The sequence below is a fragment of the Microcebus murinus genome, chromosome 18 (genome assembly GCF_040939455.1).
Source record: "Microcebus murinus isolate Inina chromosome 18, M.murinus_Inina_mat1.0, whole genome shotgun sequence".
NCBI lineage: Eukaryota > Metazoa > Chordata > Mammalia > Primates > Cheirogaleidae > Microcebus > Microcebus murinus.
In genome coordinates, this window is record NC_134121.1 from 11,002,751 (window position 1) to 11,016,681 (window position 13,931).

At 37.8% G+C, this 13,931-nt stretch overlaps 1 protein-coding gene across 2 annotated transcripts in view; it reads left to right on the top strand.

The window, feature by feature from the left end:
- MAP2K4 (mitogen-activated protein kinase kinase 4) overlaps positions 1-6,792 on the top strand; it is a 132,221-nt gene extending 125,429 nt beyond the window's left edge. For both annotated transcript variants that reach the window (XM_012777517.3, XM_012777524.3), the window contains 2 exons: positions 2,911-2,956; positions 4,195-6,792. In XM_012777517.3, the coding sequence (XP_012632971.2) occupies positions 2,911-2,956; positions 4,195-4,308 (160 nt within the window). In that variant the 3' untranslated portion in view covers positions 4,309-6,792. The remainder of the gene's footprint in view (positions 1-2,910; positions 2,957-4,194) is intronic.
- The last annotated feature ends 7,139 nt before the right edge of the window (positions 6,793-13,931 follow it).

Sequence of the window (13,931 nt, forward strand, 5' to 3'; positions counted from 1 at the left end):
ATTCCAAAATATATTCCAATACATGAAGTCTACTGCTAAGACAAGCATTCAATAAAGTAGAACATGAATTTAAGTTTATGAAGTAGTGTGAAATTCACTATAAAATAAAATATATTTAGGATATTCAAAGAGATAAAAGTATAAGTTCTGTTAAAACTGAGGAAGAAATAACATAGATGAAACAAGTTGGCAATAAAAAGTTTATACATCTTGGAAATGAAAAAACATAGCTGTTAATTTAAAAGACACAGCATATTTGATATACTCTAGACTGGAAACAGTTGAATATAGAATTAGGTAAATGTAAATTGGAGCTGAGTAATTTTCCCAGCATGACATAGATTAAAATACATGGAAAGCACTTATCAGGGAGAACAGAATACAGAGCGAGAGGTTCTAAGATATATGTCGTGATAATACAGAAGACAACTCTGAAAGTGAAGAAGCAATATTTAAGGAGATAATGGGGAACACATTTGAAAATTGATCTAGAATAGGTTTTCAGATTGACAGTAAAGTCTGTGTATCATGTAGTATAAATAAAGGTAAATCTATACCTAAATGCACTCAAGTGAAATTGCACAGCAGTGATAAAGTAAAAGCAGGAAGAGAAAACAGACTGTTAAGGATTGATAATTAGACTAACAACAAACATGTTATTAACAACAGTAGTTGCAGGAAAAAATGGAGTCAAAGCTCCAGAGTGATGAGGAAAAAATGATTGTCAGCCTAGTCTTAAAGTTTTATACTCAGGTACTCAAATATCATTCAACAATAAGGAGAACATATAGGCACTTTCAGGAATGGAAAGACTTTAAGAGTTAAGTATTCATAGATTATTGATAGGATATACAGTTGGCCCTTGAACAATGCTGACCTCCGGTCCAGTCAAAAATCCTTGTATAACTTTGGACTCCCCAAAACTTAACTACAAATAGCCTACTGTTGACCAGAAACCTTAGTGATTACATCTGTGGTCCCCAACCCCCTGGGCTGCGGACCAGGCTGCAGAGCTCTGCTTCCCTTCACCTCTCATGGTAAAATGGCCTTCTGTGAAAGACAGTCCCTGGTGCCAAAAAGGTTGGCTATCACTGGATTCCATGAACAGTCAGTCAACACGTATTTTGTAGGTACATTGTATTCTTACAATAAAGTAAACTAGAGAAAATGTGATTACGAAAATCATAAGGAAGAAAAAACATACTATCTGTTCATTAGGTGGAAGTGGATTATCAGAAAGGTCGTCATCCTCATCATCTTTACATTGAGCAGGAAGAGGAAGAGTAGGGGTTGGTTTTACTGTCTCAAGGGTGCCAGAGGCAGAAGAGAATCTGCATGTATGTGGGCCTGCACAGTTCAAACCCATGTTGTTCCAGGGTCACTTGGCCAAGAAGAAAAGTTAACCCAAAAGAAGGGTGTTATATGTTGGGTCCCTGGAAATCAAGCTTTTGATATAGAGATGAGTGTGCAGGGAGTTGATGAGGTAGTGATTTTGGGATCACAAGTAGTAAAGGAAGGTAGGGGGACTGGGCAGAAGGAGAAGTTGAGCTGCAGTGCAGTCTCAGTGAAGGCCTCAGGTGATTCCATGGGAATCTGTGAAACTGGAATGGCACATTAGGGTTGACCTGACTTGAAATGAGGGACTTGGATTTCTGTAGCCTTCAGTGGATCAAGTCATTGGAGATAAGCCTTCCCAGGAAGGCTAAGGTGGCTCTTTTCAGCTGTAGTAATTCCATAGCGGCTGACAGTGGAGAATTATCTGCTTGCAGCATGCCCCACGGCAGAGGAATAAATCCATAGTTCTTTTTTTTTTTTTTTGGAGACAAAGTCTTGCTCCTTTGCTCTGAGCAGAGTGCCCTGGCGTCATCATAGTTCACAACAGCCTCAGACTCCTGGGCTCAAGTGATCCTCCTGCCTCAGCCTCCTGAGTAGCTGGTACTACAGATGCGCACCACCCCTCCTGGCTAGTTTTTCTGTTTTTAGTAGAGACGGGGTCTTGCTGTTGCTTAGGCTGGTCTCAAACTCCTGAGCTCAAGCTGTCTTCCCGAGTTGGCCTCCCAGAGTGGTAGGATTACAGGCGTGAGCCACTGCGCCAGGCCAGTCCTTCTTAGAAGAGGGAATCTACATAGCATATTGCAGCATCCACTATAGAAGGTGGTGGGATATGGAAAACAGCAGTGTGTTGAGAAAGAGGTGAACTATATTGCCAATGTTAATTAACTTTGGATAATAAAATGGATTTCACTGAGGGGAGTGGAATGGTTATTACAACATGGGCCAAGATAGATGAGGTAAATACAAACAATGAAAATATTTTGGGGATCTTTAATCAGGCAAGGTAAAATTCAAGGGGAAAATATCAGCAGAGCAGAGGTTTTTACAGTCTTTAGTGAAGTATTGTTTTAAACTTTTAGATTAAAGACCACAGCATTGGGATGCAGAGTACAAAAGTTTTTGATACTTCAGGACAAATTGATAAAATTCATATATATTAGTAGTTTACTTCCTCGGATTACTGGATTACTAGTTTCTCTTGGGTGGTCTCTGTATAAATGTATATTTATTTATGCATATATATTTAGAATAATGTGTACAAATACAATTTTACATATTCATTTTTGACTATGTAGTATTCTACTGGGCAGCTATGTCATAATTTAGTCCATTCTCAACAATTAACTTTTTTCTAGTCTTTCACTAATGATCATACATTGAATATTCTAAGAATAAATCCTCATATTATAGATTGTCTTAATTTTGTGTGTGTGCTTTTCTGCGTTTTAGGAGATTGTTTGCTTTGTTTACTTTAGATCAAGAAAAAGCTATTTGATTCTTTGTAGTATTTCATTTGTGAAAAGTGCTTGAGTAAATATGTTTCCATTTTACTGATGATATTTTTTGTTATTTTAGCCTTACAAAGGATGAATCCAAAAGGCCAAAGTATAAAGAACTTCTGGTGAGTTTGGGCCTTTGGGAATTTTAGATATATCATCACCCCTGACTCCTCTTTGCATGCTTGGTCACTAACCAAGCAGTGGGCCTCTCTGTGATGAACAAATAGGTCGACCTTATTTAATGTTTTGCTTTTAATGTTTTTAAACAAAGGTATTTGGAAAGCGAAAATTTGTAGTTACAATTTTCCTACTAATTTACTAGGTAAAATCTCATGGAATAATTTTGGTCTTAACATGTTATAAAAATTACCCCCAAAGAATTCCAGCTTTCATTTTATGGAACCATTTTCCATTGCGTAGTCTATGTCTGTGTGATGTATGCACAAGAAAAAGTGAATGAAAAGTTTGCTCTTATTCTGCTTTTATTAAAAGCTTGCATGCAGATTTACATCATATGGCCAATTAGCATTTCTTTGAAAGTTGTCATTCATCTCATGGAAGTTGGATATGTTAAACAGTCTATTGGATGTGGCATAGGTCTGGGTAGTGAAGAAAGTGCTGTTATCTAGTAATATGGGAATATTTAAAGAAAGATCCATTTGTTTGTCACATTTAGCTACAAGGTCTTCAAGGATATTAGGTCAAACTTATGGTCAGCTCCAGCCATGACTGTAAAGATATCCAGCCAACATACTTAGAGAAACTGTGAAAGAAAAGTATTGATAGAGATGAAATATAGAAGGTGGGCTAGTGAAGCAGGTACTGGGCCACAGGCCCTGGAGAAGACAGGGCAGAAGCAAGTTTCTATTAGGCCTCTTTGGAGTAGAGATCAGAAGGATTGAAACTGAAAGCCTTTTTGTTAGATCCTTCCGCTGCCTGTGGGGAAACGGAGGATTGGAATTTATGCTTGTGTCCCAAGAAGAATAATGATTGGTATTCATGTAGTTCTTCTTGGCTCTCAGATGGTGTGGTAGAGGCTCCAGCTATGTTTTGTGCTGAGGAACAACTCTGCTCTCTTCCTCAACAAATACTCCCTGATACACAGATAAGTTTCCAGACTTCACTGCCAAGGTGGCACCTACAAATCATAATACCGTGTGTCATATTTAGACACACCACTAATGTATTTGCATGAAATAAAGGCTGTACTTGCCTCTCTGAACTTGTGGTGCTACAATACTTCACAGCCATATGTGGTTGAGAGCCTGTTCTATGCTGTATAGATTTGGGGAAAAGATCAGTTTGTGCTCTGAGACAAACTTTTGATGTTTTTCTTTTTCTTTCTCCAACTTTCTTGCAGAAACATACCTTTATTTTGATGTATGAAGAACGTACCGTTGAGGTCGCATGCTATGTTTGTAAAATCCTGGATCAAATGCCAGCTACTCCCAGCTCTCCCATGTATGTCGATTGATACCGCTGCTACATCAGACTCTAGAAAAAAGGGCTGAGAGGAAGCAAGACGTAAAGAATTTTCATCCTGTATCACAGTGTTTTTATTGCTCGCCCAGACACCATGTGCAATAAGATTGGTGTTCGTTTCCATCATGTCTGTATACTCCTGTCACCTAGAACGTGCATCCCTGTAATACCTGATTGATCACACAGTGTTAGTGCTGGTCAGAGAGACCTCATCTTGCTCTTTCGTGATGAACATATTCATGAAACGTGGAAGTCAGTACGATCAAGTTGTTGACTGTGATTAGATCACATCTTAAATTCATTTCTAGACTCAAAACCTGGAGACACAGCTACTGGAATGGTGTTCTGTTAGACTTCCAAATCCTGGAAGGACACGGTGATGGATGTACTATGTTTGAACATAGAGACTCGGGCTTGAGTGAGAGAGAAGAGCTTGCACAGCCAACGAGACACATTGCCTTCTGGAGCTGGGAGACAAAGGAGGAATTTACTTTCTTCACCAAGTGCAATAGATTTACTGATTTGATATTCTGTTGCTTTACAGTCACAGTCGATGTTTGGGGATCGATGTGCTCAGCCAAATTCCTGTTTGAAATATCATGTTAAATTAGAATGAGTTTATCTTTACCAAAAACCATGTTGCATTCAAAGAGGTGAACATTAAAATATTGAGACAGGACAGAATGTGTTCTTTTCTCCTTTACCAGTCCTTCTACTCTTCATTGGGAAGACTCAGGAGTCTGCCACTTGTCAAAGAAGGTGCTGATCCTAAGAATTTTTCATTCTCAGAATTCAGTGTGCTGCCAACTTGATATTCCACCTGCCACAAACCACCAGGACTGAAAGAAGAAGAAAAGTACAGAGGGCAAAGTTTACAGATGTTTCCAATTCTAGTATCTTATCTGGAAAAACTTGTAGCAGCTATATATTTCCCCTTGGCCCCAAGCCTGATATTTTAGCCATCAAACTCACTAACAGGGAGAAGTAGCTAGTAGCAATGTGCCTTGATTGATTAGATAAAGATTTCTTGTAGGCAGCAGAAGACCAAATCTCAGTTGTTTGCTTCTTGCCATCACTGGCCTAGGACTTCAGTTTCTGAATCTCTTCCCTTTCCCCTCCCCCTATGGTCTATTGTCGCTATGTGACTTTTGCTTAATCCGATATTTTGCCTTTTTTTCTATATTGAAAACCATTCTAATTACCAGGGATGTTCCTTACCAAGGATTTTTAGCCACAGATCTCTCATATGCTCTAATGCTTAAAAGGCTGAGAAAAGTGGGGCCCAGTCGATGTGGTAGGTGATAAAGAGGCATCTTTCTAGAGACACATTTGATCAGATGAGGATCCGAAATGGCAGTCTTTTAGATAAGGCCATCACTTGCTAGAATCTGTAGTAGTTCACCTTCATTTCTTGAAATTGGAGTTCTGCCAAGAAATTTTTTAAAAAAGCAAAACAAAACCCCGGAAGAGTTATAAGAGGCCATTTAAGTCTGTTGTCTTTGGCTGTGCTTCTTCACTTACCCATGAGCCAGGCTCTCATTAGGTTTTGCTCCAGCCTCCCTGACATTGAACTTTAGGCTTTGTATGACAGTTAAGCAGCACTGTGAGTGGTTCAAGCACACTGGAGTATAAAACAGCCATGGTCTGAGATACAGATGATGCCATTATAGAACCAAATTGTGGCAGATATTGCTGTATCTCTTCTCAGAGTGACAGTCATAAATATAAAACAATAAAGGGAGAATGGTGCTGTTTAAAGTTACATCCCTGTAAACTGCAGAATTCAGATATGATTTTGGTCCACTTGCCTAATTTCCCTATTTTCTCCCCTATGGCATCCTAAACCCTTAGACTTCCCAGTGTTCTGAAAGGAGGCTTTGTTATTTGTCTTCCTTCGATCACACCAAGCCATCATCCTCCATTGCTCCCAGGGACTCAAGAGGAATCTGTTTCTCTGCTGTCAACTTCCTGTCTAGCTCAGCATAGGGTCACTTGCCATTATGCAAATGGAGATAAAAGCAATTCTGACTGTCCAGGAGCTAATCTGACCATTCTATTGTGTGGATGACCACATAAAAGGCAATTTTAGTGTATTAATCATAGATTATTATAAACTATAAACTTAAGGGCAAGGAGTTTATTACAATGTATCTTTATTAAAACAAAAGGGTGTATAGTGTTCACAAACTGTGAAAATAGTGTAAGAACTGTACATTGTGAGCTCTGGTTATTTTTCTCTTGTACCATAGAAAAATGTATAAAAATTATCAAAAAGCTAATGTGCAGGGATATTGCCTTATTTGTCTGTAAAAATGGAGCTCAGTAACATTACTGCTTCTTGGAGCTTTGGAATATTTTATTCTGTATTCTTGTTTGAATTCTTCCTCTATTTAAGATATATACATGGAATCGAAGTGTTTATGTAATAGTTCTATCCTTTTGCCTGCAGGTCAGTTGTAATAAATCTAGGATGTGATGATGACTTTGTAATTTGATTTTCTGAAGTCAGACCCTCAGAGGGGAAAATCAAGTAAATTATATTAAATTATCTGTGCATTTCATATTAGGGGGAAATGATCTCCTTCCAGAAGTGTTTATGGCTTCTTTCTTCTCCTCCCTTCTTGTGGCTGCTGTGTCTCTTGGCTTATCATTCTTGAAACCACAGATGTATCCATGAAGCACAGCTTTGCTATCTGAGCAGGTGTAATGTAGAGTCTCTTTGAGTTTATTGGTTACCCTGACCTGGCCCACCTTTTTTAATCTAAAGGAAGGGGTCAGACCTGGGAGGTTTATGGATGAGAGGACAAATAGAGGTGAACAAAAAGCTGTGGGAGCCTGGAAACTGTAGGAAGAAGAACTTTGCGACCTGGATGTTGGTGGAGAGTACAATTTGTAAGAACCCAGTTTACTTCAGCCCTGCGCGTGGCTGCCAGCCATGCTCTCTGCTGTCAGGTTAGATACGAGGTTGTGATCATCCACTGTTACCTAAGAGAGAAAAGTAAGGAGGAGATTTGTGGGTAAAACACCTGTGGGGGTCAGTCCTGGGAAGTTTATGGATGAGAGGACAGTAGAGGTGAACAAAAAGGTGTGGGAGCCAGGAAACCATGGAGAGAAGAACTTGGCGGCTCCAACGCTGGGTTTGTCTGTTCTACTCCCACCTCCCAGTCATCAGTCAGGTATGGACTTTCAGCACCTTGCCCTTTCCTTACGCCTGCTCCTAACCGAATCTGAGCTACCATTATAGAACCAGATGTGGTAAGTATCATTCTCTGGAGAAGGGTGTGACTACAGGAATCCGGGCCTCTCCAGCTAAGGCTCAACTGCTAAGTGAAAAGATAACTGTGGAGTTTCCATAACTAAGCTGAGCATCAGCTATGCACAAGACTGAGTGGCATGAGAGATAGGTGGACTACATACTCCATGTTTCACAGGACACTACTTTGTATTTGTTCATCTCATTTGATCCTGACTGCATCTTACCAAAATCAGGTGATAGTATCCCCTTTTAGATATGAGAAAAACAGGGTTTAAAGAAGTGTAGTTGTAGCCCACATTAACAATAGGGAGTAGAGCTGAGATTCAAATCCAAGACTAATACATACCATAAGAAATTAGTTTAAAAATACTGCTATGAAGCAAGTGTTGTGGCGTTGAAAAGTAGAAGAATAGACTGTAGTTGGGCATACTCTGTTCATAAACCTTTTCGGGGTCTGCTTTGTTGTCTTGGAAATGAGTTGAGGGCAGAGATTCTAGGGGCCACAGTGGAGCTTAATGGTCTACACAAAGGCAGCTACAGTAACTACCTTAGAACTAACCGGAGAAATTCTAGGTCCTAATTTTTAAGTGCAACACCTTAGATTTCAGTGGATATGGACTGGATATCTCCATTAACATGATGTTATGTGGCAATCACTGAGAATGGGAATTAAGCTGGAAAGTGCCCTTTTGTTTACTGATTCTATACAACTGTCTTAGCCGCGGGAAGATAGAGAAAGGACACACAACATCTTGAAAGAACTCTTGGGACACTGGCTACCCTGTCTTGGAGGTCCAGCAGTGGTTTTGTGTCTCCAGCTGTTGGCCAAGGCTGTATGCAACGGTCACATCCATAGCACCTGTGCTTGGGATGTAAGGGACAGAGAATCTAAAGACTTGGTCTTGAACTTGTTGGCTCACTTAAAGACCTCATTAAGAGAACATCTAATGAGCAATAATTTGTAGGATGAACTGTAAGAACCACTTACGTGGAAACTTGATATTTGACTATGTCATTCAAGGAACACCTTTAGCCGTCTATCTTACGAGAATTTACTATAGACAGAAGTGATAAATTTCTTGATCCCATCTTTTGGATAAATGAATATCCAGAAATTCTCACCTCAAGCTTTCAAATCATAAGGATCAGTGGTTGAGCATTTGTTTCCAATAACATTTTTTGCTTCTCTAACAATATGCCAAAGTGTAAAATATAAAATGTCCTGTTTAAAATTGTCAATCCATATAACTTACGGTCACAATTGAGTGGTCATACTATATAATGAATCAAATTTCTATCAGCATTTGAAATTTCTATCTATATATGCATTATGCTGAAGAACTATGAATAAAGAATTGTAGTTTTTCTTAGTACTTATACACAGGTTTAATGTGAATAACCGCTCACTGAGGTAGATAGGGTATTGTTTCCCCAGTTCTACACAGGGTAACAGTACTAAATAATTAGGTAATTTGCCTAAGGTAGTACATCAAGAGGGCATATAGAGTCCAGGTCTCTTGATGCTTTATTGGGATTTTTCTCATGAAACTATGCTTCCTATTTGACAGTGTAATTATTTACAAGGTTTGATTGTAACATAACTAGATTGTTTTTTTAAAGCAAAGGCTCCTTACATATGATTTCTGTCTGCTTGAAAGACTATATTTATTCCAGTCAGGGGAATCATTTTCCTTTGGAAAAATGCCTTTAGAACATGATTAGATGCAACATTACATAATCACCTTTGCTCACTTTTGATCCCAAATGCTATTTCACAGCTTTATTTCTTAGTTTGTTCATAAGACTTGGTCCCAGCCCACTTTTGTGTACTACTGGAAAGTAAATTCATTATCAAATCCTGAAGAATAGCTTCATTCAAGAGCAGAAAATGTGTAAAAACTTGTTAGGATCAGCTTTTGTTCCTGAAGATGTCAGAGTTTTTCTTTAAAACTTGGCTTCTGGTAAGTCCTTTCTCTTTCACCTTCTACTTCCAATTAGCAACCAAGTTATTTTGATTATATTCCTTAATGTTCTTCAGTTTCCTTTTGTTCTTCTCTATTCCCATTGCCATTATACGTTGATTTCTCATTTTGTATTTCTGCCTAACTCATCTTGCTCACCTCTGGTTTTGTTCTCCAACCCATCCCCAGTACTGACCTTAATCATCTTTCTGAAGTGTTAACCTAACATGTCATTATTCTGCTTAAAATTCCTTAATGAGTCCCTGGGATATGCAAGATAAAGACCAGGCTCTTATGTTTCAGATGTATAGTGTTATTTAATCCTGAACACTTGGAGAGGAACTATTATCTCCATCTTAAAGATGTGGCTGGAAATGGGCCCACTGTGGTTGGTAACTTGCCCACTATTATGTTACCAGTGAGGCATCCAGCAGGGTGAAGAACAGGGTCTGAGTCTGAAAAGGCAGAGAGGGACCTAATCATAGGAATTACAGTGATGCCAACGACGTTGACATTTTTCTCTGAAGTGCTAGAGAACTTTTATGGAATTTTGAGCAAGGAAATGGCTTGATCTGGTTTGTACTTCAGTAAAATCATTTCAGTGACTAGGCTAAAATGGAAGTGGGGAGATTTAACGTCCAATTAGGAAACTTAGGCAAAAAAAAAAAAAAAAAAGTTGGAGGAGGTGAAGTAGTAGAATTGGAAATGAGAGGAGAGAATTAAATACTTAAGAGAGTGAAATAAGCTAGACTGGTTTCTGATCAAAAGTATAAGGTAAAGAAGTGGGTGGGAAAGCCTGGAATAATGTTTTCTGGCTTGGGTGGCTTGGGTTGTTTTACACCATCTGTTGCACCATTCACAACCTTTCATGGGTTTACCAAATCTGCTATGCTCTTTTTTTTTTTTTTTTTTTTTTTGAGACAGAGTCTCACTTTGTCGCCCAGGCTAGAGTGAGTGCCGTGGCCTCAGCCTAGCTCACAGCAACCTCAAAGTCCTGGGCTCAAGCGATCCTGCTGCCTCAGCCTCCCGAGTAGCTGGGACTACAGGCATGTGCTACCAGTTGGCCAATTAATTTCTTTCTATTTATAGTAAAGATGGGGTCTCACTCTTGCTCAGGCTGGTTTTGAACTCCTGACCTCGAGCAATCCACCTGCCTCAGCCTCCCAGAGAGCTAGGATTACAGGCGTGAGCCACCGCGCCCGGCCCTCTACTCACTTCTGTAGGCCAAAACCCTCAAGCAGAGAATTTAAATGGACCTAGGTTGGTAGTCTCCCTAGGTGACTGGCAGAAGCAAATCAAGATTGTTTTCAGAGAAACTCTCCTTCATTTTAGGCCTCAAAGAATACTTTTTGAGATTATTCTTTGAGTTGATATATCAGAGAAGGTAAGGTTCAGAGGAAAGTGGATTGATCACAATTAAAAAAACAACAACAACCCACAAACACACAAACAAAATACTATGGGTGAGAACTAGCAAAGACAATGAGCAGTAACAGTTACTTGATCAGATGCATAAAGTAAGTGTTTAATATGTTAAAAGGAAAGCTTGAAAACATAAACTAGGAAAAAGGGAATGCCAAATCTATTAAGAAGAAAGGAAAGGAACCAAATAAAATTTCTAGAATTGAGCAATATAAAAATTAAAATAAGCTCACATAGACTATTAGATCTAGTTGGTTTATCCTAGTACAAATCTTCTATTTCCTTGTTTTTCTTCTGTCTACTCATTCTGTCCATTCGTGAAAATGGGATATTGACATATTCAACTATTATTTTTGAGTTGTCTATATCTCCCTTCATTTCTGTTCGTTTTTGCTCTGTGGATTTTGTTGCTCTGTTGTTAGATGCATATGTGTTTACAGTTGCTATAACATGTGTTTTACAATAATAAGCATATATGTTTATAACTCTATCATTACAAAGTATCCCTTTTTAGCTCTAGTAACTTTTGTTTTAAAGTCTATTTTGCTGAATATTAGCTGAATAAAGCCATTCCAGCTTTCTTGTAGGTGCCATTTGCATGCTATACCTTTTCTCATCCTTTTACTTTCAATCTATTTGTATCTTTGAATCTAAAATGTATCTCCTATAGAAAGTATGTAGTTGGGTCATGTTCTTAAAATCTAGTTTGACAGTTTCTTCCTTTTGATTGTATTGTTTAGTCTATTCACATTTTATATCATCAATATAGTTGGATTTACATTTGTCACTATACATTTTATTTTCTATATGTCTTATGCCTTTATGTTCCTCTCTTTCTCCTTTACTGCTTTTTTTGCATTATGCAAATATTTTCTAATGTAGCATTTATATTTCTTTAGTGATTTTTTTTCAGATTTTTTTAAATGGTTGTTTAAGGTTTACCACACACACTTTAATTTCTCTAAATCAACTTCAGGTTTACATTAATTTAGTGATATATATAGAAATGTTACTTTGATATAACTATTTTTCCATTTTGTGGGATTATTGATATATATATCAATATTCTGTTCATAGTCAATATATATTAATATCTCAATATCTCAACATATATATTGATATCTCTCTTTTCTTTGTAAGTGATGAGTTATTTTTCTCTTGCTGCTTTCAAGATTTTTCTTTCTTTTTGTTTTTGACTTGTAGCATTTACCAGTAATACCACCACGACAAAGAAAGGGTGTGTGTATATATGTATATATATATTTCTAATTCCTTTGTTGTTAGAGAGTATAGTTTGCATTATTTCTACTTTTTTATATTAATTGAAATATGTTTATGGTATATATATATGATCAGTCCTTGAGAATGTTTTACATATGTGTGTATATACATATTTATACGTATACAATATATACATACATATATTACATTGTTAATATTACAAACCTAACAACACATTGTTATAATTACCACTTTACCATTTGTACTGATTTTCTCAGCCCAATGCATCTCTTCTCTCACACACCTCCTTTGTGCTATTTGTCAGTATGCTATACAAATATTACATTTCTACATGTTATAGAAATATTGCATTATATGTAATATTATTTTTTACAATTGGTTTTTAAGTTAAGGAATAAAGGAGAAAATATGTATTTATTCTTTTAAAATTACATAATTACCTTAATTGGCACTCTTGGGTGTTTTTTTTGTTTTTGTTTTTTTTTTGAGACAGAGTCTTGCTCTGTTGCCTGGGCTAGAGTGAGTGCTGTGGCGTCAGCCTAGCTCACAGCAACCTCAAACTCCTGGGCTCAGGCGATCCTACTGCCCCAGCCTTCTGAGTAGCTGGGACTACAGGCATGCGCCACCATGCCTGGCTAATTTTTTCTATGTATTTTTAGTTGGCCAATTAATTTGTTTCTATTTTCAGTAGAGACGGGGTCTTGCTCTTCCTCAGGCTGGTCTCAAACTCCTGACCTTGAGTGATCCTCCTGCCTCAGCCTCCCAGAGTGCTAGGATTATAGGCATGAGCCACCTCGCCCGGCCACATTTATGGATTTAAAATATTCAATCATCCTTTAAATTAGTGGTCTCCAACCTTTTTGGCAACAGGGACCAGTTGCATAGAAGACAATTTTTCCGCAGATGTGGGTAGGGCAAGGCAGAGCTCAGGCCATGATGCGAGTGATGGGGAGCAGCTGTAAATGCAGATGAAGCTTCACTGGCTCACCTGCCTCTCACCTCCTGCTGTGCAGCCTGGTTCCTAACAGGCCACGGACTGCTACTGGTCCTGGTCCTCTGCCTGGGGGTTGGGGACTGCAGCTTTAAATCATATTTTTATTACTGGGATAAACAGAGTTTGGTTGTGTTTACGATTTTCACACTTATAATCCTGAGTAATATGGGCCTATAATTTTACTTTCTTATAACATTTTTAAAAATTAAATCATGTTTTACGTTTGCCTTGTAAAATGAATTAAGGAGTATTTATTTCTTCTTGTCCGGAAGAGCATGTGTAAAGCTGGGAGAATGTGCTCCTTGAAACCTTATTAGAACTTTGGCTATAACACTATTTTGGATTGTTTTCTTTGAAAAAAATCTTAACATAATTCGGTCACAGCTTTTAATTTCTTTATAGGATGATTCTTATACTTAAAAAATTGCTCATGTTAATTTCCCTATACCATTTAAGTTGTTACATTTGTTGGTATACTGTTATTAATGCTCTTTTATTTTCTTTAATGTCTGATTTATCTATTTCCCCTTTTCATTAATGATATTGTTCTCATCTTCTCTTTTTTTAAATTGACCAGTCTTCTCAGATGTTTGCCTATTAAGTTAGTTTTTTTGAAAATCACCTTTTGATTTTATTTTCTATTTCATTCATTTCTGTTCTTAATTTTGCTATATCATCTTCTACTTTCTTTAGCTTTATGCTATTGTTATTTTTCTAAATTCTTAACATGGATGTTAGAC